This window comes from Pseudochaenichthys georgianus, chromosome 8 (assembly GCF_902827115.2).
Source record: "Pseudochaenichthys georgianus chromosome 8, fPseGeo1.2, whole genome shotgun sequence".
In the NCBI taxonomy this organism is placed as follows: domain Eukaryota; kingdom Metazoa; phylum Chordata; class Actinopteri; order Perciformes; family Channichthyidae; genus Pseudochaenichthys; species Pseudochaenichthys georgianus.
Window position 1 is genome coordinate 3,928,804 of NC_047510.2, and position 25,856 is coordinate 3,954,659.

The following is a 25,856-nucleotide window of genomic DNA, read 5'->3' on the forward strand; positions in this document are numbered from 1 at the left end:
TGCTTAAGCACTGATAGTAGAATGTGTATAAAGTGTATTTATATAACAGAAACAACCCTCATATTGTTTTAGTGTAGTGTACATCTGGTGCATGGTTGCTTGTGGAGAGCAGTGGTGTCTTCATGGTGTCCAGACTGTACTCTGACTGAGTTCATTTTTTAAGAAGTTGTCTCCATCTTTCTCCAGCAGTTCTTTTTAACAGTGTTTTCTTTTCATGTCTGCTGGAATGGAGCAAGGCGCCATTATTCATGTCGGCACTCAGAGGCTCTGCCTTAGCTCAAACCCATCACTTTAAATCAGAACTGATTCTACTCTTAACCTTAGGGAAATACTAATAGGGATTTCTTATTTCCGTCTTTGCTTCATATCTCTGTTGCATTTCTTCACCACACATGGCTGTAAACCCAATGACTCATTGTGAAGCGGCTGTAGTAGCATCTGTAGCCCTTCCCATTGAGAGTAGCAAGTGGGGTGGGCTCATGGGGAGGGTTGGTAATTTCATCTGCTAATCTCATAACTCATATATACACATGGTTGTTGTGTTGGTATGGAGCCAGCTGGTAGAATATGCAACGTGCAGTCTTTCATAACAACATCAAACATCATTGAATTAAATAGATAGCATACACAATTAGCTTACAATACTTTATTTATTGGCATTGTTGCAATAGCAGAAACATGGATGGATGGAATCAGTTTACAATTACATTTCAAGGGCTGAACTCACTAGCCTCCACGTGCAGTGTAAACCTTAGTGTAACCACATTAGAGCTCAGCGGAATCCCATTCCCTAATAATGGGCGTTTTTTTCTTCCAAAAATGTGTATTCCTGCTGCCCGCCGCGTGTCAGAAACAATATCCCGCCTCATTGCTGTGGACATGGAAAGGGGGTGGGAGACATTTGGGGACTGCTTCTTCCTTTTGTCATATACATGTAATTATGTGGCTGCTATAGCCTCGTGTCTGATTGAGGTGAGGTTTACAATACATTTCCAACACTCCACAATTTAAGAGGGGACACACTAATTAAATAGTCCCACGGTGAGGGAGCACGACAGCAGAGTTTATCTTATCTTATCCCAGGCATGTGTCCACTGCTGAGTGTGTGTTGTCTTCTGAGATAGTCCCGGATCAAACCCAGCTGAAATTGTTCAAATATTTGAAAGCGCGTTGAGAAATGATATCACTGCCTGCCTGCCATCCATTATAGCTGCTGGGGGGGGGGGGGGGGGCAACTCCTGAGGCCTCGCTGCATTTGGCTAAATGCATGTCTGCTGCACTATGATTCATAATCCAGATGTTTGTGACCTCGGTGGGAAACACAGATAGATAGATGGCGTTAATGTGTCAATGGCGTTTTATTGTGAAGCCGCAAACATTTGAGGTTGGAATGAATGTTTACACCGAGACCTGCTGCAGGACAATGGCGGCAGTGTACATCCGGAGAATATAGGACACAGATAGAGAACAATAAGACGGGTATATGCGTTTCTCTGAGCTGGAGCGGAATCGTTAAATGGAAGCGCTTAGTGGGAATTTGTCGGTATTTGCTGAATGAATGTTGGTGATTTTCCGTTAGATGTGTGCGTTATTGTAATTATGTTTCATGTCATCGTCCCCACTGGTCACGGCTTTAACGGCGATCTACTTCAAAATGTAGCCTTGCTCGTTTAAAATGTGTGTGCATGAGAGGGATTTACAAACACTTCTTTTTATATCGACATTCAACCTCTTTTTTGCATGAGTTTAATCTTGGCATAGCGGAAGAATATTTGGCATTCTCACTTGTTCGCTTACGCTGAAGAAAATAGTACATTTCACACACAAAAAAACACTAATAGTTTGTTGTTGTTGACGGCAAGGTTGAGTTTGGCTTTAAATGGTCAATGACAAGGTCGATGCGGACCCACGCGTCTGACTGGCACGCGCTGTGGCAGACTCTCGCAAGGCTCATCTTCCCACTCAGCACTGTTTCTGGCAGCCATATTGTCTTCGTCTCTGTTCTTTTCCCACGCAAGGCATGTTAAAATGCGCAGAGCGACAAGCATGGCCTACCGCTACATGGAGAAAAGGCTTTCGATTAAATACAAATAAAACGTTGCTGTTTTAAAGTCCTACTCTGTTCAAATCCATCTGATTAAACGAAGCCCGTTATTTTAGTCTCTATAAAACGTTGCCCGGTTTTGCTTAACAGAAAAGTCAGAAAACGGAATTTAAAGTCTTGAATACAGCGATCTTTTCTAACACGGCTTAGACACATGAGCAAAGACAGCAAGCATGCGTGTATGGAAGGCTGTCTTCATATAAATTCATAAGCAAAAACCCGTCTTGACCTACATTTTACGAGACATTTTTATATAAATTTTAAAAAAGAAATCTATAAAACAACAAAAATAGTGTAGTGTTTACCCTTACATTTCACATGTTCTGAAGTGTCCCTTTGAATATTCCAGCCATAGCGGATTCTCATATAAATCCAGCACAGGGAAATAATCCATATCCGTAAACTAAAGATTGTGCTTAATCTACTGCCTTCTCTGAATTTAAGTAAAAAGACAACATCATGGGAGCAGTGAAAGCAGTTCGGCTTGAAAGCAGAAACGGAGCAGAGAATCTTCAAAAACATAAATGTGAGCAGCGCGTCATAAATCTGCAGCCGGACGTTAACGAGCGAAAGATTTAAGAGCTGGGGAAATAATCCTAACAAAACCCCTTAACGTGTGTTTAAATCAACCCTAACAAGGGCCACGTTTTAGGAACCATGATTTATTATCATAGCAGCATTGCTTTGCTAAAAAAAACAATGTAAGGTTATCAATATTATAAAATAAGTATTATTAATATTGCTGAACCTTTATCATGAATTGCCTTATATTTTAAAGGATATACACGCTCGCGCTCCAGGTACATCCGGGCTCTTTTCCGCGTGCAGATGATTACCCGTTTGGAAATAAATCAATAAGAAGCCTCGCACTAATTTATAATCGTCTGCGCGAGGGCAGTGATTCAAAGCGCGTGAAAAATGAGCGGCGGAAAGTGTATCCAGAGCCCGTGAGCCTTTTCACTTCAACCCGGCCGCAGAGCAGCTTGCACGAGGGCGATAAGAAACCGAGCCGATCGAACCGGAAATGTGTCCGCGAGGAGGGGCCCGGGCGCGAGCCTTTGCCTGCCCGTTCGCTTTCTTTTATCATTGCGGCTACAATCTAAAAATAACGGCTCTCTTTATTCCTACTGGCTTTGTCTCTCTCACTCTCTTGTCGTGTGTGCGGGTGTTTGTGTGAGGCAGTGTAGGCATGTCTATACGCGTGGGCAGATAACACAAACAAACACAGAGAGGGGGGGGGGGGGGGGGGGGGGGGGGTGGGTGCAGGAAGATAAGGAGAGCAGAGATTCATTCATGGTCTAAATTCTACCTGTAACTAACGGCCAATACCAACGAGACATATGCGCTCAAAATGTGTTTAAATATAAAGAATAACAAGCCAGTCAAAGTGTCCAAAATATCCTTAAATCGTGTCTTCGTGAAAGGCTCAGAAGATACATGTGGCTATTTTAGTTATTTTGGTTATTAAAGCAGCAATTTACAATGATTTGAGAATTGGAAAATCATTGAGAATACAGCACCGCTTACACACAATTAACAGCTGACGTGGTCCGGGCTCGGAATATAGGCCAGGCCTATTAAACAAATAAAATAAATAAAAAGTCGTGTTTATGTACACGAATCTATTCAATTACGTGCCCATTGTACGCCCTGCCGTGACTGGGTTGGTGGTGGAGTTTAGGTCATCATGTGGGAACATGTATTGTGATTACAGAAATGGTTAGGCCTATTTCACTGTATTTCATGTATTACTACAACGTTGAACAATATATTAGTTAAGTTTGCTTCCGTTCATATTAATGCTTTCAATGTCTCCCTCAAACTGTCTGGATACACGGTGAACGGCTAAACTCGTGTGATGTGTAAACACGCCAAACACAGGTCAGATCACAGCGGAATGTGTGCTCTTCCTCCCCTCGTCCTCCCCTCTTCCTCCCCTCTGATCGCTCTCAGTTTGACGCCATGTAATATCCAACATCTGGCCCGCGCGCATGCAGCAGGATGGACAGGCAGGTCACACTGAACCGCGCAAACCCCCCTGGCGCACCTCAACCAGACTCACTGTTGGACAGGAACGCGAACCAGAACCCCCCCCCCCCACCCCCTCCCAGACGCCATAGGTTCTCTAGCTGTCAGTCCATGGCCTGGTTGAGGCACAGTTCGCGGTGTCATGTAATCAGTGATACCATTTAAATGCAACATGAGTGGAAGTTTCATTATTGTAAAGATGCTCTAGAATATGTTGTCCTGCAGGTCAGCAAGAAAAGCTAGCCAGATAGCAAAACAACCGCAGTGCTTGTTTGGAAAGTTGAATAAAAAATAGACAGGGACCTAAAGAAGAAGCGAGGCGAGTTCTGCTCATTTTGGCAAATTGGTAAAGGACGCATAAAAAAGAGGACAAATAGGCGGATAGAGGAAGAGACAGAGGAGAGGAGCCCGGGGGACACGCAGTGCTCTGGAGAGGAAACGGCTCGACCGTAGTACGGTCTGCTATTTGGGGGGACATTTGCAGCACAAGCGAAAGGGGGGGTGAGCGCGCGCACGCGGTGAGTTCTTTAGGGTGAAGTAAGCACCAGCTAGCCCCAGACCCAGCAGTCCCCGGCAGCCTGTGCGCTGGAGGTAGGCTGTGAGTGTTGGATATTTATGGCGGAGACGACTCTAAATGTATAGCTGTTCCCTAAACCGGGCGAGTAAAACGCTTTAGAGGCGTGCTAATGGACACACCGGAATTATAACCGCAAGCTCTTCCAACGCCGTGCTATACATGCTGTTTTATTGCCATTTTTTTGGACTCAAAACCACGGCAGAAAATTGCCAAACCGTCCGTCATTACGCACGAAATTACGTCCAAGGATTTCTTCTTCTTTATTCCGTTCGTGTCCAAACAGCAGCAGGTCCAGGAGGAGAGACGCGGACAGAGAGCAGGTAAGCTCCGCCGGGGATGCTTCTCGCTCAGTGTCCCGGTGTGTGTTCCCGAGGCGTCCCCATCCCCGCGCGTTTCACAGCTCGACAGCTCGACATGTCATTAATTATCTGTGTGTGACCGTGGTCTGTGCGCCGAGGCATCCGCGGGGTGTGCCAGCTCTATTGCTAGCCAAAAGCTTCTCTTTTTACTATGCGTGCGTGCGTGCGTGCGTGTGTGCGTGTGTGTGTGTGTGTGTGTGTGTGTGTGTGTGTGTGTGTGTGTGTGTGTGTGTGTGTGTGTGTGTGTGTGTGTGTGTGTGTGTGTGTGTGTGTGTGTGTGTGTGTGTGTGTGTGTGTGTGTGTGTTGAAGTCAGATGCTCAGAATAGGTAACGGTAAATGGCTCTTCTCTCTCCGTCCCTCTCACTCTTGTTTGGACAGAGAGGTGTGCGTCCGGTGAGTGCGTGTGCGCGTGACTGGCAGTGAATGGACCTGACAGCTAGGTGTAAAGAAAGAAGATGCATGCTAGCACTGCTGTGATTTATTATAGTGTGAAAAGATTGCTTACTCAAAAGCCTCCCCCCTTCTCTCTCCCTCTTTCTACCCTCTTTCCTAAACCCCCCTCTTCCAAAAGACACAACAAGTCCACAAGTGGTTTTATAAACAACTGATTTCTCAAAAGCAAAAGCTGGCTGTTAATAAATGAATAATTGTACAAGGAACTATATATAATTCTCTAAATACTGTGGCCATGAGTCCTGAATGAAGCTTCACAGATGAGAAGAGGACACATGAATAACCTGTTGCCTTATGATAACATTAACGCTGTATTTGTTTAGCACTATTCCTATAGGTGTGACAAATTAAACAGAAAGAAATCAAGATATTCAATTCAGGTGAATAGTTCAAACAAATAGTGATTTCTCTTATCAGTTTATTTCATTTGAAAGATTTTTAGATTGTCCAGTTTTTCAAGCGAGAAAAGCCATAACAGTACTTTTCCTTCTCATGTCTCCCTCCCTGGACCCTTCGGTGTATCTCGGGGACACACTAACAGAGAGTTACAATGTAACTTATTTAAGCCACGTTTAGCTCTTTTTGTTAAATGTATAATCAAAATGGCCTTTATAAGCATTTGACAAGGCAGGCTGGATAAGATCAAAAAAATATTCGCTGATGATCCTGCATTATAACTACTGTATACATACATGGGTTCCTTGATTTGTTAAATTAGGTTTAAACAGGATTTAATGTTTGACCTAATAGTGTGTCAGCAACACTAATGGCGCATTCCCACTGCAGGGCCTCGCACGGCTTAGTGCAGTATAGTTAGGCCTTGTTAGGACAGACTCACTTTATGCTGCGTTTCCATTACAGTTTAGTAGCTGGGGCAGTAACTATAGAGGTGAAGTCACGCCCATCTACCCATGGGACCTTATTTCTGAAAATTATGTATTGAAGTCAATGGAGAGAAAAACGTATCTTTCGATCCCGTTTGAATTGTGCCATGAATTACACATATGATGTTTGTCAATCTTAACAAATCATTTCCATGTCAAAAAAGTCACAGTTTGTCTTAAAACTGTTGAAATATAAGACTATGAAAAATACGCAACTAGAAAGACTACAACTTCTAGAGTCGTGTACATTAACGTTACACATTACACTTGTGTTACTCACCGACACCTTGTAAAGCCGGTCCCGCATGCTGGCTCTTAGGAACCGACTAACTCCCCTTGTGTACATGTATAGTTCTCAACACGCCCAGACTTGTAGTGATTTTCACCTCTTTTAATACTTTCCGCCTCATTCTGAAAGAAAGAGGTGAAATGTGCCAACGTGACGGCCATCTTGGTGTTGGTGACGTCTGCGAGACCAGAGATGTAGTTCATTGAGCGATTCACACAACAAATGTGTTACTTCACAGTTTTACAACATATTTTTATTTTTTTGACTTGCAAAATGATCTTTTAAATTGACAAACATCATATGTGTAATTCGTTGCACAATTCAAACAGGATCAAAAGATAATCTTTCTCTCTCATAGGCTACAGGATTTTTCCAAAATAAGGTCCCATGGAGGTCCACTGGAAAGGGAGGGACTTTGCCACTCTATAGTAACGCAGTGCAGGCGGAGCCGTGACGTCATCTTCAATGCGAAACACAAAACCAACACAGCCGTTAGCTGTTAGCACTCAGAGCTCACAGCTCCTCATATCTGTTCAGAAACTAGACACAAGTTAAACAAGTACAAACCACAGACTGCCTGTGTCATGGCGAATACAGTCGCTGGTTTATTTATGTCTGTAGGCCGTTGTTGTGAGTGTGGACGGTCGGAGCATATACAACGTTAGCTTAGCCGATCTCCATTCAGAAAACACGCATTCTAAAAGGTTGTTCGCCTGCCGTCTGTCTGCAGACTCGTCAAAGCATTAATTCATGGTTCTTACTAACCGGTATCAGTATGTTGTTACTTCGGCATCATTTTGAAACGTGTATTACAATTAAATCACGGTCAAATATGTTCATCTTGTGTAGTTGTAGCCCCCTTGGCAGCGATCCTCTCTCTAGTTTAGCATGCTCAGCCCGACTCAGCCTGGTTTTTGGCCCGCTAAGAACCTCGATTTTATGGAGCCAGAACAACTGTGAAATAGCACCCGCTAGCTGGAACTACGCCAAGTGGAAACGCAACCAAAAACGGGCCGGGCACGGCTCGCTTAAACCGCGCTCTGCACTGTAGTGGAAATGCGCCATAAGTCCCAACAAGTGTTTAGGACTCACAACAATACGATTTCCCGTGCACTTTAGGGGTCACCAGCCAAAGTATGGAACAGCTGATATGTGGGTGTCGTATTAAGTATCCGGACAGCTCCTCTGGAAGCTCGCTTGACCTTGGTGGTTTTCACTCACTTCCGGGCAAAGAGACTTTAAAGTCATGAAAAACCCACAGCGACTCCAACACAGCTGTGATGTAATTGATTTAGTCATACATCACTGACAGAGTATAGGCACAACAGCGATCAGAGTCACATAGTGTGGGAAGCGCGCCTCGCACTGTCACACTGTATAAAGGCTGACAGCTCTGGCCCAGATCCATACACACGCTTTCTCCTGGAAACAGGTCGAGTAGCAGGCTGGTCTGCTGCTGGGCCAAGTGGCCGGATTATATTACCACCCCTGCTTCTCTTTCTGGTCCGTGTGTCAGAAGAGGAGCATGTTGGTAGGACATTGATACGGCCTTGTTGTACTGATTCAGGTTGTTCATAAGGCCTCAAACATAAAGAAGCAACTTAGGACAATCGTTTTTTAAGGCGATGCAAAACTACAAATGACGACAGATACTAAAGGATGCTAATGGACCTGACACATGAAGTGATCGTAATAGGTAGCCACTATATGTCCTGAAGTTTAACCCGTTGGTCACGCAACAAAACCCCTGAAAAATGATGATCAGCCATTGGACAAGGCGCATGGCTTATAGTGCTGCAAGGGATGAGGTCTTTGTGTAGGTTGACCCGGAAGTTAGCATCGCAAAGGCTCCTTCGCAGAAAGCATTGGGATTTCTCCATTGGATTCTGGAATATTGCAGAAAGAAATATCTTTCAAATGTAATTGCCAGATGTAAAAAAAGCTGACGCGACGCAACAATCGAGATACGTCACAGATGCATCACTTCTCGTCTCCACTGCAAAGCTAAAGGCTGCTAATGCCCGGTGTGATGATGTATAGAAGTTTCATGAAGTCACTGGTTGGAAATGTCCTTTATAAAGCATGCGTCTAACCAGACCGTATTACAAACACATTCACTTTGTGACAAGACCTGAAGTGGTAACATGCTAGCTATTACTGGGGTCGTAGGACTCATGCCTGCACCTTCCCTTTGGCCTCCAGAGTATACCATACTGCTCACTATTCACAAGGCATTCTCAGAGTTAAACATTGACAGGATCCCTCACACACTTCCTGTAAAATCAATCATCAGCTTTCATGATATTCATTGTTTTTTAAATCAGAACAAATGTAAGCTGACACTGTCTATACGCTTCGATTGCAGTTTATAAATACTGTTGGTTTTAAACTTGATTTTACATAGCGTTTAACACACACACACACACACACACACACACACACACACACACACACACACACACACACACACACACACACACACACACACACACACGCACGCACACGCACGCACACACACACACACACACACACCACTGTTCTTCCAGTGCCTGACAGACTTGGTGAGCTTGGCACTTTTTGTGCCCCAGGAGCAGAAAGGGCAAATTGACCACCCCCCTCTGAACCCCCGAACACCCCCCGCCCCCCGCTCTCTTTCTCCTGGCGTCAGGGCTTTCTTTCAGATGGAGGTTAAAGATTAGCATCTCTGATAAAGATTAACTCTCTGTCAAAGGAAGAGCTGAAGGCATGAGTTTCTGGGTCGGAATTGTTGGTGACACAGGGCATGCTCTTGTAAGGGGGGAGGGGGAGTGGGGGGGGGGGCTGCAGCAAGAGAGGAGGAAAGATATCGCGCCAACATGTTTCCTCGACACATTATTGTTGTGAGCTTTAAGGTACTTAAATGCTTCCGCAGTGGCTCAGTCAGTAGGGGCTTGAGAGGGACTGTGAGCCGTAGGGTCGCCGGTTCAAGTCCCCGGCCACACCTAAAATATGGAGTGTGGACTGCTACTTGGAGAGGTCCCAGTTCACCTCCTGCCCTGCCGTGGTGCCCTTGAGCAAGGCACCGGACACCCCCCTTCCCCCCTCACTCCCATTGCTCCCCGGGCGCTGTGCAATAGCTGCCCACTAGCTGCCCACTAGCTGCCCACTAGCTGCCCACTAGCTGCCCACTGCTCCTAGTGCTAGACTCCTGGTACTAGACTCCTGGTACTCGACTCCTGGTACTAGACTCCTGGTACTAGGATGGCTTCAAAGCAGAGGACACATGTCACTGTGCTGTGTGACCATTAAAGAGGGCTCATCCCTTCTATTCTGTAAAGTTATGTCATACTTGTAAAAAGAGGCAAATGTTTTCCTTTTTCAATATGGTTTGTCTTATAAATAACAATATGACTTGTTTTTTATTGAAAGAGGAAGAAACCAGGTGTAACATAACTGAATCGGAGCGTTGATGAAATCAAAAGTTATAACCTAACGTGAATATGCTGAGTTTGAGCTAAATCAAGTAAAACTAACCCCGAAAAAGAGGCTGCACGTCCAAATAGGACTCATGCACTTTATTCTCATTGACTCAGCACGATGCTTAACACTGCATCAAGTCTGACTCTTTAAATGTAACCTAGAAGCAACATTTACATGGTATTAAAATGTTTTCTCTTATTTTAACACTTCCCAAATGAACTGGTTGATCGCTCAGTTCTGATTGTTGGTACACGTGCATGTCTGCAAACCAAGACCTGTACGCAGAATTGGGCGTCTTTGACAGACGCATGTGGCTAACCCTAAACTCATTCAAACTGATCTGTTGTGGAGCATAAGGCCTCAGTTATGAGACATCTGCAGCCAGCAGCAACATAAGTAGAAGATGTGTTCAGATGCCACAAGCAGAATGAAAAGAATATGTTCAAATAAGAGGATATCCTAACAGCAGACAATGCCTGTCCTCCAACATGCTTCATTTCACAGTCCGGTGTAGAACAATATGTAAACTGCCCAGTGCCGGTCTTCAGGCACACGGCTGGACGCATCAATAGAGGGTGTGACGCTTAGACTGGCTGTGAAAGGACATTCACATGTTTCCCATCAGTATATATTGGGGGAAATTAGATTATAGTTAAACATTATGTAATATTTTACTACAGAGCTATCTTAATCCAAATAATGTGAAAAGCTTGAGATTGTGTGGTGGTGAAGCAGCGTGGATGATTGCAGCTTTAGCCCTGAGCTGGTTTTGGTTGGGATACCTTCCGTGTGGATGGTTACGGGGGTTTTTACCCTCTCCTCTCATTAAAAGCTGCGAAAACACTGAACCAAGCAGTTTAATATAAAGAATCCTTGTTTCCCCCGGACGCTCTACTGCTGCAGCTGAAGTTTGCTCAGCTTGTTTTTCTCGGATAATTTAAGAGTCAGACGTTAGAGGTTTTTACCCGGAGCCAAAATCATCCACTGAGGTCTCCTCCTCTCCGGAAACAACGGAACTGATGATTAAAACAGTTAGAAAGGCTAATTAGCACAGTTTCAAGTAACACATCTGTGTTTTCTTATTGCAGTTTGGTGGGCTACATGCTAATGTTGGAACAGCTTGTTTCTCTGATAACTTGAGATGCAGAAGTTCAAGAGGTTTCTACCCAGAGTGTAATAATAATAATATAATTAAACACAGAGGTCTGCTCCTCTCCTCTGGCATCAAGTGGTGAAAACAGTGAATAAAGCAGTTTCATGTTCAAATCTGAGTTTCTCCCTGCTTGCTCTTCGGCTTCCGCTAACAGCTTGTTGAGTGACATCTTGAAAACATTTATAAAAGTCATTTCCCGACAGCTATTGGCAGACAATGCACGCTCAGTGGAGATAGGAAACCATGACACCAGTTGACTGTTCACGTTACCTTTATTTAAATTACAGATTGCCGAAAACATTTGCGATTAAGAAAGTACACAACTTCACAAAATATAGGTTGTATTTTAAGAACTTGCATGCGGTTTACCCTAAAATGAAATGTTTAAGAATTAAAATATTTGACTGTGTTAGGTTTGAGTTTAGGGTTAGGTTTGAGTTTAGCGTTAAGTTTGAGTTTAGGGTTAGGTTTGAGTTTAGGGTTAGGTTTGAGTTTAGGGTTAGGTTTGAGTTTAGGGTTAGGTTTGAGTTTAGCGTTAGGTTTGAGTTTAGCATTAGGTTTGAGTTTAGCGTTAGGTTTGAGTTTAGGGTTAGGTTTGAGTTTAGGGTTAGGTTTGAGTTTAGCGTTAGGTTTGAGTTTAGCGTTAGGTTTGAGTTTAGCGTTAGGTTTGAGTTTAGCGTTAGGTTTGAGTTTAGGGTTAGGTTTGAGTTTAGCGTTAGGTTTGAGTTTAGCGTTAGGTTTGAGTTTAGGGTTAGGTTTGAGTTTAGCATTAGGTTTGAGTTTAGCGTTAGGTTTGAGTTTAGGTTAGGTTTGAGTTTAGGGTTAGGTTTGAGTTTAGCGTTAGGTTTGAGTTTAGCGTTAGGTTTGAGTTTAGCGTTAGGTTTGAGTTTAGCGTTAGGTTTGAGTTTAGGGTTAGGTTTGAGTTTAGCGTTAGGTTTGAGTTTAGGGTTAGGTTTGAGTTTAGCATTAGGTTTGAGTTTAGCGTTAGGTTTGAGTTTAGGGTTAGGTTTGAGTTTAGGGTTAGGTTTGAGTTTAGGGTTAGGTTTGAGTTTAGCGTTAGGTTTGAGTTTAGCGTTAGGTTTGAGTTTAGCGTTAGGTTTGAGTTTAGCGTTAGGTTTGAGTTTAGGGTTAGGTTTGAGTTTAGCGTTAGGTTTGAGTTTAGGGTTAGGTTTGAGTTTAGCGTTAGGTTTGAGTTTAGCATTAGGTTTGAGTTTAGGGTTAGGTTTGAGTTTAGGGTTAGGTTTGAGTTTAGGGTTAGGTTTGAGTTTAGCGTTAGGTTTGAGTTTAGCGTTAGGTTTGAGTTTAGCGTTAGGTTTGAGTTTAGCGTTAGGTTTGAGTTTAGGGTTAGGTTTGAGTTTAGCGTTAGGTTTGAGTTTAGGGTTAATTGTTCAATTAAATAAAAATACTCTTCAAGACAAGTTGTCAGTGCATAGATAGGTACTTGTTTTATTATAAGCTTTAATTCTGTTGCATTATTGAACTTATTACTGAGTATATCTGCCGCTGTGTGTGGGCAACAAACTGAAAAGCCTTAATTGCTCTGGGACCGACACTTTACTTTAAAAAACTGGAAAGCCAGGAACATCTCCCTCTCAGTTCCTCTCTCTGAAAAGCGGTGTTGAAACGTGTTTGTCATTGGCTCAGATCAGGAGGCAGGAGATGAAATGTGTTTCAGAGGAGATTGTCGTCGCTTGCCCTTTTGGTGAGGCTGTTGGTGATGATGCTGCATGGCCGTTCACCCTCATTACACTTCAAGGAAAGCTTCAGATGGACTTGATGATAAATGGATGGATGGATATTGACTGAGATTTGGGGAAGCAAACTGTGATGGAAATGGGTGCTATGGTGGCTTGAAAGGGTCAACAATCCAATGCAGACACTGACTTGAGCAAAGGTGAAGGAGAGATAGCAGATTTAGCGTTTTCCTTTTTGCTAAGTTTGTTTGTTTAAGTCAGCAGTTTGTCAAGTGTTTGTTAGCCAATGTGTTTCTTATGAGAAAATGTAATTCCCGAGAAAAAACTGCAGTGGAGAAAAAGAGAAGGATTGTGAACTCCCCAAATCCTGTAAGACTACAAATGTGTTTACAATGTGTACATGCAGTGTTTGTGAACAGACACGTTTCAAACACTGTAATAATAATAATATTAAGTTGAACCTAATTTTTTTTTTTTAACGTAATATGATTGCTTTCAACCAACCTGTGAAATGTGTTGACATAATACGTTTAATTAAAGTCAACGGTCAATGATTTCAGTGCAAGTGCATGCACTCTGAATGTGAAGGTTTCCTATGTGGCTGCATCGGCATAGAAGTGGGACTGGAACAGGGATTGAGCTCCTGGGAAACGAAACGTGATTCCAACCCGAGATCATTTGAGAGGAACGTCAGTGGAAATGACGTCACGTCCAGACATCGGATACACATGGGGGGATGAGTCCAGCGGATAGTTTGTTTGAGGCCAGGACATGTGAAAAATTGTTAAAAGTATTACTATTATCTTTTTGTATTGTTATTATATAATTACTACACTATCTCCAGGAGTTCTGTTGAGTCTATTAATGCTTCTTGTTATGTCAATAAGTCAGCAGTATTCATGGCTGCATGAAACTTGTGCTCCTGACTGTAGACTGTATTTAAGATGTAAGCTAACGGAGCTCTCACAGTGTGTACCGCTACATCACGTATAGAATGTTAGTCTAAAAGTAAAGAAATCAACCAGTTTTTAATCAGTATGGAAACAAGCTACATGCAAACATATATGTAAGGTGATAATATTACACTCAGTATAATTACCACATCAATGCTTTTAGTTTGAGCTGAGCACACTTTAGGAGCCGGTGGCTTACATGTTTGTCCATTCTGCTGTTTTACATCTCCAGCACGAATCCTTGGCTCATAATGAAAGCAAAATGTATTTTCTTTAAATCATGTCTTAATTGAAAGGATAGCGATTCAAGGATCAGAGCTAGAACATTAAAAAGCCATTTTTCAGCACTTGCCATGCAGTGGGTGGATCATTAAAAAACTGAGCTCTTGCTCCTTCAGGTCAAAAGTCACTTTTGGAGAGCAGTGTGCCGATATAACAGCGAGTGCTCGAGTGGTGCTGTAATACCACAGGATACTTTTTACACCATCTGTAAAATAGCAGCGATGATACTGAAAGGTTTGTGTGTGTGTGTGTGTGTGTGTGTGTGTGTGTGTGTGTGTGTGTGTGTGTGTGTGTGTGTGTGTGTGTGTGTGTGTGTGTGTGTGTGTGTGTGTGTGTGTGTGTTATGCAGGCCGGTGACAGCACCACCAGTCCAGGCAGAGATAAGAGCAGGGAGTGGTGATAACGTGTGTTCAGGTCATGTGAGACTTTAACATGAAACCACAGAGTGTCGTAAATCCATCTAACTAAGGATTTCACGTCTCAAAAACGGCACAGTCTCAAGTTTCATTAAAAAAAACGTGCTTAATTTGATGAAATATACTTTGGAATGGTGTTTTCCAATCCAGTCGAGTCCATTACGCATTTGGTTCACTTACGCGCGGACAGACCCTCTGCTGCTTCCGCATATGAATGTGCCATTACTTCACAATTTCAAACTTTCACTTTATCTATCCTGAGAAAAAAACAACTCTTTACATTCAGGATCCTGATCCAGGATCTGTGTGAATCCCCCTCTCTCCCTCTTCCACTCAAAACGTGGCTCATCAGCTGTTCTGGGGCCCTGGAGGCGGCCTCCTCCCTTTGTCTCGGCCTATGGGCTAGCTGGCTAAGCTAGTCGGCCCCTGCATCACTTTCTGGGTAACTTTAGACTAGTGCACTCCTGCTCCGGAGCGCAAAGTTCCGACTGACCCGCGGGGCTAAAGGGGGGACGCAGGGAAGGAAACCCCGGTCGGTGCTGTACATGGAGATGGACGGCAGCCAGAGCTGTGCGTGAGTGCGTGCGTGCGTGCGCGGAAACATTAAGTAACTTTATAGTAGTAGGAGTAGTGGAGGTGCTGATGGTGGTGTTGGTGTAGGCTGGTACGGGGAGGTCGGGGGATCCTTGCTTTTGATTTATGTGTTTGGGGGAAGCTGTCAGGAGCAGAAACAGAAGCAGGAGATTTTATTCCAGCACTTTAATAACATTTATCAGCAGCTATGCAACAACACGGACAGCGCTTTTCATCCTGCGGTCTTGGATACTATTATACAATTATTCATTTAACCTTTAAAGGATGTTTACCACCGCGGATGGATGTGGGTCCGGCCCGGGAAGCGTTCTCCGGCTCTGGGTGCTCTAAGGATACACCCGGGCTGGAGCTCTTCGTGGTGTCCGGGTTTTCTCTCTGAATCATGCTGGAGTTATTTATGGGCCCCATGGATGCAGAGCTGCTGGGAAACAGCTGTTCTCCTCATGGGCCGCTTCTCATTTTCGTGGGCTCGTGCGGCCGTTTGGCAACATTTGGGATTTTTTTGCTCATTTGTGATTGTTATGGATCTGTTCAGTAGTCAATGGGAGAGTGTCTGGGTGTCACACTAGGCTTTGGATTATATTTATTGTGCTTTTTGAACTTCAAAATAATCCGAATAATATATATTTGTTCGATTGTAACCATTTCCACTCGTTGTGCTCGGCGTATTAATGCACCACTTCATGTGTTAACCATTCCACCACAAAGTTCATCCATTAAGTTATTAATATACAAATAATTAAGTAAGCAGCCTATTTCATATTTTAAACTTTTATATTATTTTTTAGAACTATCAAACTATATTTACTTATTTCTATATGAGGTGATTCCACAACATTTAATTTTTAGATTCTTTCGATTCGTTCTGCCTCTATGCTTTCTGACTTTTATCTGGATCACATGTTTCCTAGTCTGATTGTTTTCCATCAGCAGGCAGAGCAGATGTGCACACGGGTTTTAAAACGAAGGGGAAACACGGTGAATATGAAAGGTTGTAATATGATAAGCAGAATCAATAACATGTCAGATCACTCCGCCCAGACCGTATTCCTCTCTCTGCTCTTATTGCTTTTATTCCGGGAAATCACCGGGAATAATTTAGGTCAGAAATACTGTCAGCAGTTGACCGTTCGATTAGACAACAGATTCTGCTCTGTGTCAGATGTGAGCAAGACCTTCTGATTGCATCTCTCTGTGTTTTATCTAACCTGTCCCCCCTCCTTCCCCTTTCCCCTTTCCCTGCAGTTCTTAGGAGCTTTCTGGAAGCCGTTTCCTGCCATCACAATATCAGAAAATAAGAGGAAATCTTTCGGTGAGTGCTACTTTTTAATGTTTGTTTTTTTGGTGAGTGCTACTTTTTAATGTTTTTTTTGGTGAGGCTATACAATATGAAGAAGATGTTTTCGGCATGTGAATCTGCAGTAACCGTTATTAGACTTTGGAGGATGTGAATTTCGATCACAATCTTGGTTATGCAGAATTATTTAAGAGCATATTAATTATTAAATCTAACTAAATTACAGCACATCTTAAAATGGGGACGGTGATTTTTTTAGGGTTTTTAAAGACTGTCCGCACCTTAGCCGTATGGCATGCGCGCAGTCTTTGCATGATGCCATGTGTTACGCCTTTGTCCAACACTAGATAGGCTATTATTATTTTTCAGTCATAATTATCGTTAATATTCTACTTTTACATTTTGATGCAAGATATTATAAATCCACCGATTACAGAAAAACGAACTAAAGCAGATAATGAGTGTACACATATGTTGGTGGTTCTGTCCCATTAATCGGCGATTATATCATTTGCTTCACAGCCTGAGCGTGTAGAGATGGGAGATGAATGCATGGGAAATGTGTATGTGTGTGATTGATGAAAAACCATGTCATGACACGTGCTAATGTGATATGATCCAGAGGTGTGTGATGACTTCATCATTTGATGCGACAGTTATTAAAACAGAGCTTATGACCCCCCACCACTACCGGCATTATCAGTTTATAACAGGTCACAGTTAAAGAACAGTACTTTTCTTTCAGAGCACACGAACCTCACAAATAATGATTCAACCATCAATACATGAAATATTATAAATCAAATCGAATTTTATTTATATCTAGCCCAATATCCCCACAACATATTTGTCTCGTGTTTTCTGTTGTTTTTGTAGATAGATCAACAAACATGAATGACAGTAAAAAGTTATAACACAGGCTATGCTAATAATAACACAATTGAAAGATAGACAATCCTATCGACACAATGGTAATGCTAAATAAAAAATATAGGACCCAGGAGTATGTTCAAGGTAAGCATGAGAAAGCCCTTTTTTGTTTGTTTAAAAAAAAAGTCTTTCGCCTGTAATGTTAGTTGTTGTTGTTCTGCCTCACGAACATAACATGCTTTAACCATTGGCATTGAAAGCAACACGTGTCCGCACAGTGCGTAAAATAGGCTTTTTAAAAAAAAAAAAAAAGTCCCGAGGAAATTCCTTTGTGTCATCTTCCGTGGCCTACATGCCTGATGTTCTGGGGGAGAACAAAAAATGGAAAGAGGATTTCCATTCCAGCGAGTTTCAGTTGTGAAACCCAATACCCGTGACTCAGTCCGAAACACGGAGCCGTAACATGCCTTCCAAGGGAAATAAAGCGGAAGCTCCGGCATGATTTTACAAGTCAACATGTAATCCTCTGCTGATTTCACCGCGTCTCTTCACACACTGTTGATCAGTAGGAGGAGAAAAAAATACAGAGACAATAAAATAGCTGATTAGTGGTTTGGTTAATGAGTAATGGTGTTGTTCAGCAGCAGTTAGCAGATCCTTTAGTCCTCACAAAGGATGGTTTGAAGGGAAACTTGCAGACAGACACATTTCAGGATCCCACCTTCCTCCTACACCGAGCTCATCCTCTTTCAGCAGCCCACAGCCAGTGCTATCTGTTTTAAAGTTGGCTGTTTACACACACACACACACACACACACACACACACACACACACACACACACACACACACACACACACACACACACACACACACACACACACACACACACACACACACACACACACACACACACACACACACACACACACACACACACACACACACACACACACACACACACACACACACACACACACACACACACGCACACCGCTGCTGGGTGCGAGAAAACTCATAAATCTTACCATAAACGACAGGGGTAGCGTCCTGCATAATAAAAATAGAGGGAGTGTAAGTGTGTGTGTGTGTGTGTGTGTGTGTGTGTGTGTGTGTGTGTGTGTGTGTGTGTTATGACAATATAGGGAACATTTATAGTTTCATAGGCTTTTCTCTTTACCTCTGGGTTTTATGATCACTTTTGCTTCCTTTTTAAGTCACATTTCTCTGCTAATCTTGTTGCACCTTGCCCCTGTCTTCCTCGTATTTCCCTTTATGAAGACCTTGAAGTGCACTTTAAGTCATGCATATTCGTTTTACTCTTTAATGGAAATGTTACATTGTTACCTTCTGTCCCTTAATGTCTGTCTCGCTCACTGTGACCTCCTTTTCTTGTTTATTTACCATATTTTGTGACTATGCAGCAGCAGGGGGAGACAAGGTGTTGACATATTCGGGAGGGGGGGGGGGGGGGGGGGTGGCACGGAATGAGCTGCAGGAGGGGCTCTGTACATAAAATGGTCATACAATTTAAAAAAAGTCTAATTTCCTGGCAAAGTGGAAACAAGATCTTGTCCCACTGCCTGTAAACATGCCTCCACATGATATCAAATGAATTTGCCAAATTGCCACAAACAGTGACTCATAAGTGATTGGCCTACCTCCTAAAATAACAGTAAACATATAATACATGTCTGCACTCACTTAACTTATGTATCTGGCTCTTTAAATGAATATGATTACAGTGAAAAGTATTATTTACATTTCCAGTTAAAGTCAAATCTACTGTTAGCCATTCGCTAAATATAATTCATTACCATATTTTGATGCAAAGCCATCCATGTGAGAAATAGACAGTAAAGGCATCTGCTGTCAGCTTTACTTTAGTTTGGCAAAAAACAACAACTTGATCTTAATTATATTCTGAGGTTTAGCTACTTGTAAGAATGTGTATTTATTATTGGCCTACTTTGTTTTCTTAATGTTAAGAGGCATAGTTGGTAAGATTGAACACCCATCTATCAATTTTAATGACATGGTATAGCTGAGTTTAAACGACCCAAACCACGACCTCCTCAGCAAGAAGTCCTGCCAGCTCCTGATTGGAAATACAACTATGGCTGATAGACCCAGTTGTGGGCTGTTTGTTGACTGGTTATGGAACAATTAGGATTTGAAAGGCTATCAATTAGTGTTGCCACGTGAAAAGAAGCTCCATGCTTTATGCCTGGCTGCAGCCTGGTAGCCTATATTAGCATAATGTGAGAGTGACGCTCAGATGTTTGATGGGGGAATCAACGCGTCCGCGTGTCAAGCCCCGTTATTTCCTCCGTTACCCCCGTGAGCGGTACCCGGGCTGATTGTCAACAACATCATGAGAACACCTACTGGGAAACTAGCACCACCATTAGCCTACTCCTAGGCCGGCTGTAGACTGCCAGTGTGGTGTAGAATAACGGCTTCCAGAGACTGAGGCGAGAGCAGGTTACACACCGAATACAGAGAAGAAGACGCTGAGGCGGGAAGACGGAAAATAATAAAGGAGCTCGCGCACAACCCAAACATGCAATGGGTTGACATGTTGTGGCGGGGCTGCTGCTCACAGGCTGTGTGAGAGCTACAAAAGCGAGACATTTGAGGCCATTGTTAACAGCCAGCAGCGGTGCAGGCAGTGCTGGTGCTGGGGCGGGAGGGTGGAGGACGGTGGGGGGCGGGGGCGCGAGCTGGCAGCAGGCAGGCTCCCGGTAAACCTGAGCAGCTCGTGCGCTAGCTTGCCTGCCTGTAGCCCATTAGCTACACCGAGCCCCGTCTTTTAATTCGCCCCCCCTCATCATTCACTTCTGGGCACCGTCGCTCTCTCTTATCCGACAGCCGTTCATGCCACACGGTCTCCGGCGCGAGCTTGGTCCGCCGCCGCTGTCAGCTCCAGGAGGTGTTGTGGTGCTCGCGCTAGTGTCGAGACAGCAGCGGAGAGAAGAAGAAGAGGAGAAAACGAAAGGGAACGCAAGCGGATTTGTTATTAATTCAGTATTTTATTATTTGTTATTGATTAACGTGCTTGAGGACTAATCTGTAATGCGGTGTTGCTGGGTCCGAGCCGGACTGGACCGGGACCGCCGGGGCTAGAAAAGGTAAGCAGCCTCACCGGCAGGCAGCAGGCCAACAAAGCAGAAACACGGAGTTAGTTCGCTGTGCACTTTGAGTGGCTGGCTCAGTGATTTATGGCCCGTATGACTTCAATCCCGGTTCAAGAAGAGTTCACAATGCTTTAAGCTGCCGCAAGCAGCCCCCCCTCTTCTATCGGCCTTCCAACTCTGTCCTTTTTCTCTCTGTGCCTCTCATTTCTCCCCTGCTCCTCACTTAGAGCTATTTATTTACATCATATTTGCTGTTGTGGATGGACTACTTGTGCCTGGTATTTATAGGCTACCTATTTCTCTCCCTCGGCCCTCCTTTTTTATTATTATACTATTTTATTCCACACTTTGTGATGCTGTATTTGTATTCATATTCACTGTTTGTAGCAACAATAGCTCTGATATGGCCAATCTTTTATTGTTTCTGGCCTCTCTCTCTCTCTCTCCCCCCCTCCTCCCTCTCTCTGTGTCTGTTAATGGGATAAGGAATACGTGGACTGTCCAAGTTAATGCATTCTCTCTTTGAGCTTCTCATGGCAGGCGCCATTTGTAATTTTATATCCTAGGATAAAACACAGACACTGGACACCACAGGCTGACCTCTCCCTCCCTCTCCATCCCTCCCTCGTCTCTCTCTGTTGTTTTTGTTTAGGTGGCTGTATCTCTGTCAGTGTAAGTGGATTATTCGGGGAGGCGTCTAGTAAAGTTGGTGATTGTAAACTACAAGCAAGGGCCACAGACATTACGTGTCCCGTTTAATGGCAAAGCAGCGATATGATTTAATAACATATTCCTCCTACACTCAGTGCCACGGCCTCCCTCCCTCTCTCCCTCCTTGGGACTATTCCTCAGAGTAAATAATTAGGATTCCAGCTTGTCTCCCAGAAAGATAAATGGCTGACATGTGTGACGTGCTGAGAGCTAGAGTAGGGCTGGACTGTCTAATCACCAAAAAGAAGAATAGTGGGCTAATCTGCATTTTTTTTAAACGAACGAACATATTTGTAAAGGCTAGTTTGCACAATTCCATCACAATAGGAAAACATTTGCACCTTAAATAATCCAGATTTCTATTTTTCCGCATTCAAATAAATCAAAAACGGCATCTGTTTGATTAGCAAACGAAACATATGTTAACCTTACCATTAATTACATTTTATTGTTAATTAATTGGGTCAGCCTTGTAAATGTTACATTAAATGTTATTTAAGACATATTTCATATAGCCTAGGCCTCGTGCTCTGCTGTTTAAAAACACGTCAAAAATAGCACGAGCCATTTGCTACAAGTACAACTTTTAAAGTTATTTTGTAACGTAGGCCTATTTCTTTTCAACCTAATGGTGTCACGTTATTTCTCACACACTTCAGCTGGACACTTCACTGTAGTTTGGTGGCTACTAGCTTAGTATCTGTGTTATCTGTAATTAGCTGAACACATTAGCCTGTTAGCTGTAGCTAGCACACAACGGCTCAGTGAGTGTCAGTTGGCAGATCTTCTCCTTCTCCGTCTCCTTCTCCTTCTCTCCAAATGAATGCCAGGTGCCCTCTCTGCCTGACACCCGGCCACAGGCCCACCCCGGCGGTGAGGCAGATAGGGACCCTATGGGGTCTTACGGCTGCTTTTTTCTACTTGTCCTCTTTTTCTCGGGGCCGTGATAGAGCACTCGACACTAATGAATCACTGACTCGTGAAGCTTCTTCCTGGCTTTCTGTCTTGCTGTCCTATCTCTCCATTGTTGGCCTGTTTTGTACCCAAGTCCAAGTGTTTATTTTTGTATTCTTGGAAGAGTCTAGGAATTATTGACCCCGATTCAAACTGCCTTTGCCTTTAAACAGTCAGAAATCCTTTATTCGTTTACAGCGTTAGCCTACATCTCAATAAGGCATTTGATGTATGCCTTTATTATAATAAATCACGTGCAATAATATGCGTTATTTCTACTCAAACATGATGCAGGAGTATGTTGTTATTGTGTTTCCGGAGACTCTGGGAGTGAGGTAACAGCCGAGCAGACGGAGAACAGTAAATCATGTGTGGAAGGCAGAGGTTGACAGAAATAGGCTACCTACATCAGTCACAAAGGAAATATATACAGGCCACATAAACTGCCGCCATTACACAACGAAATGTCACGTTCAGCCTGAATAACAACAGACGCGGTGGGGTATTGCTTTTTTATAAAACATCATCCTCACTGAAATTAAATGATCGAATAATACAAGTGGATTACTTATAGTTATGTTAAGTAGTGAACACGGTGTTATTACATTTTTATTTTAAAATTGAAAGGTGAAGCACTGTCATTATTCTTGGATTACATGATGGAACCGAAACATAATTAGTGATAGATAATAATAATAACAATAATAAGTATACTTATACTTAACTATTAACCAGGATTCATAGAATCATTAAATGGGCAAATATGTTGCTTGTAATTGCTAAGTTTGTAATAATTATAATAATATTACAATTAGGATTATAATATCAATAATAGCAGTAATAATAATAATAAAGCTGCATCATTTGAAAAAATACATAAACAAAAACGAAATAATAATAATAACAATGGTATTAATAATAATAATAATAATAATAATAATAATAATAGTAATGATAATACCACATTGAAATAATACAACAAATAATAACATGTAATGTGTGCATCACTGTGAATACATTATTGTGTGTGTGTGTGTGTGTGTGTATGTGTGTGTGTGTGTATGTGTCTTTGTTAATGTGTGTGCATGTGTGCCTCCTCCATCAGAGCATCTGCAGGCTGTGCACTGGGCTCAGAGGGGAGGGGGAGGGTAGAGGGGGGGTGAGGAAAGAAAAGCAGTGGTTTCTATTCATGTCATGGTGCCTTTCATGGCGGAAGATGGATTTATCTCTCTCATTTCTTCATTCTGCCTCTCCTTAACCTTTCAGGTCAGACTGCAGGAGACCGTTGGAGAGACACCGTCACGTGACCCCCGGTACCAAATGGTCTTCCGGCAGTGGCTCTCAACAAGGACCGGAGCACAAGACGCCACTTCTCTCAGAAATGCAGAAGACAACATACTACGACAACTCCTCTGCACTTTTCGGTGGCTACTCGTCCTACCAGGTGCAGGGGGCAGCGGCAGCCGGCAACGGCTTTGGGGGCTACGATGCACCGGTCCCAGTGTCCCACCACCAGCCGGCCTTCCAGTCAGCCCCCCATCTGGATGTGGATTCGTACCAGCGCTCTGCCTGCTCTTTACAGTCACTGGGCAGCATCAGCGGCCACCAGCAGCAGCAGCTAGCCAAGACCAAGGAGCTGAATGGCAGCTGCATGCGGCCCAGTTTGCCACCTGAGCACCTCCCCGGCCCCCAGGTGTCCCCCCCACTGCCCCCCAACCCCAGCAGCAGTAATACTGGGGCTCAGCAGCCAGGGGGCAGTGCCGGGGGCTCCTCGCTCACTAAATCAGGCCCCAATAAGCCGTCTAATTCCTCTTCCTCCACGTCTTCCTCCACGTCTTCCTCCTCCTCTTCGCTGCCCCCCAACCCGACCATGTCCAAGCAGATCTTTCCCTGGATGAAAGAGTGTCGACAGGCGACCAAGCAGAAAAACTGTTCGCCCAGCAACAACTCTGGCAACGGTGTGTGAGACCGCACCTGTCTCTGTCTCTCTGTCTGTCTCTGCTTTGACTTCCCCCCACAGCCTCACAGAAACCACATGCAGAATACTAATCCCCCCTACACAACTCTCTCTCCTCATCTCCCCCTTCCTCGGTTCCTTATGTCCTCCTTCTATTTCATTTTCCTTCCTCATTAGCGCCTCTTTCCTATTATCCTGCCTTCGCCTTCCAATCACCCCCCCACTCTTTCCTCACCTCTCTTATCAACATCCTCTTTCAAGCCACAGATCCCCGAGGATTTAAAAAGGTTTCTCAGGCTGCTATAGCAAAACAGGTTTCCCCAGGCAACTGGTCACGTTGGTTATCAGTAGCTGGGCAGTGCGTCTGCTCTGATCCAAGGTCATCCTCAGCATCTGATCCGGCGTTAGGGTGAACAAGTGACTGGTGGGCTGGGTTCACTGTAAGGCTTCTTCCATCTCCCTGAGAAAGCGTGATCAAATGGAAGCTGAAAAGCTTGAACCTAAGATTTCAATTCTGCTCCACACTTTGTTTGGTAACTGAGCCTTTTGATGACTCACACATCAATCAAGCACCTGTCAAAACCCCTGCATGTTGTGAGCAGTGAAATAGGCCAAAGGTCAGAGGCATGGCGGTATGCAAGTGATCAGCAAGAGAATACAGTAAATATACACTATATATTCATTTTTTAGGAAGAGGATGGTTAGTTTATTTAATGTATATGTTGTGTACCAACAACATATTTTCTTCCAATATTTGCGTACAAAAACGAGCACTTAGTTTGAGAGGAGATCCGTAAAGACCTGTACTGCATGTAGGGCAGAGGGGCTGGAAACAGAAGGCTTCAGCTCGCCTGGTTTCAATCCAAGAAGCACACCTAGCAACACGTCTCCATTTCACGATACCAACCAATGAACACTTTGTATCCTTCTTATTTCATCACTTCACTTTGTAAAAACAAATAATTGTGTGTTTTTTAGAGGGAGCAGCAGGATAGAAGAATTGATTGGCAAACAAAAAGCCTGGTGCAGATTTCCCTGAGGCTTATCGTCATAATGAGGCTGGTTCCATCATGCCTGTGTGGGGACCTGTACACCTGTGATGGGTGACACACTGAACGAGGTCTGCTTACAGCACAGACACACGGCGCGTGGATACACTGCTCTTCATCCATACTTACTTTGACATCAATGTCCCCTTAAAGCGCTGGCTGCTGGGCACACAAAGGAAACATTGAGAAAGTTGCATCTGGGATAAACAAAGCCATTGGAGGAGAAATAGATCTGGTGTTCCGACGGTATTTAGTCACATCTTGCGTAGAAGGACCTAAAAAAGCAGAACTGGATAAAGACACAATCAGTAACAACTGATCAGTGCATCTTCCTCATCACTTACCTTCCTCATCACCTCTCACACCCTCTGGTTATTATCACTTGCCTTCTGATTGCCCTCTCCTCGTCATCTCCTCGTGGCACCGTCTTGGTAATCCACAGATATGAACACAGTGAATTTAAATGTCATGTACGATAACAGATGAGTAGATTTTTCAGAGAGAGGAAGAATGATGTTTGAAATGAAAGATATTAGCGATGGGGAAGAATACAGCATGATACATCTGAATATCATGTCTGATAACAGGACAAGGAAACAGTCATTGAGGCAGACAGATCCGTTATTGGAATGGGTAG

At 43.6% G+C, this 25,856-nt stretch overlaps 1 protein-coding gene across 5 annotated transcripts in view; it reads left to right on the top strand.

Moving 5' to 3' along the window:
* The window catches only part of hoxb3a (homeobox B3a), a 68,319-nt gene that overhangs the window by 35,680 nt on the left and 6,783 nt on the right, over positions 1–25,856 (top strand). For 4 of the 5 annotated variants that reach the window (XM_071203925.1, XM_034088477.2, XM_071203926.1 and 1 more), the window contains 2 exons: positions 16,492–16,558; positions 23,480–24,171. In XM_071203925.1, the coding sequence (XP_071060026.1) occupies positions 23,595–24,171 (577 nt within the window). In that variant the 5' untranslated portion in view covers positions 16,492–16,558; positions 23,480–23,594. Of the gene's footprint in view, positions 1–16,491; positions 16,559–20,160; positions 20,543–23,479; positions 24,172–25,856 lie in introns of those variants that run through there. The other variant, XM_034088478.2, reaches the window with a different exon arrangement.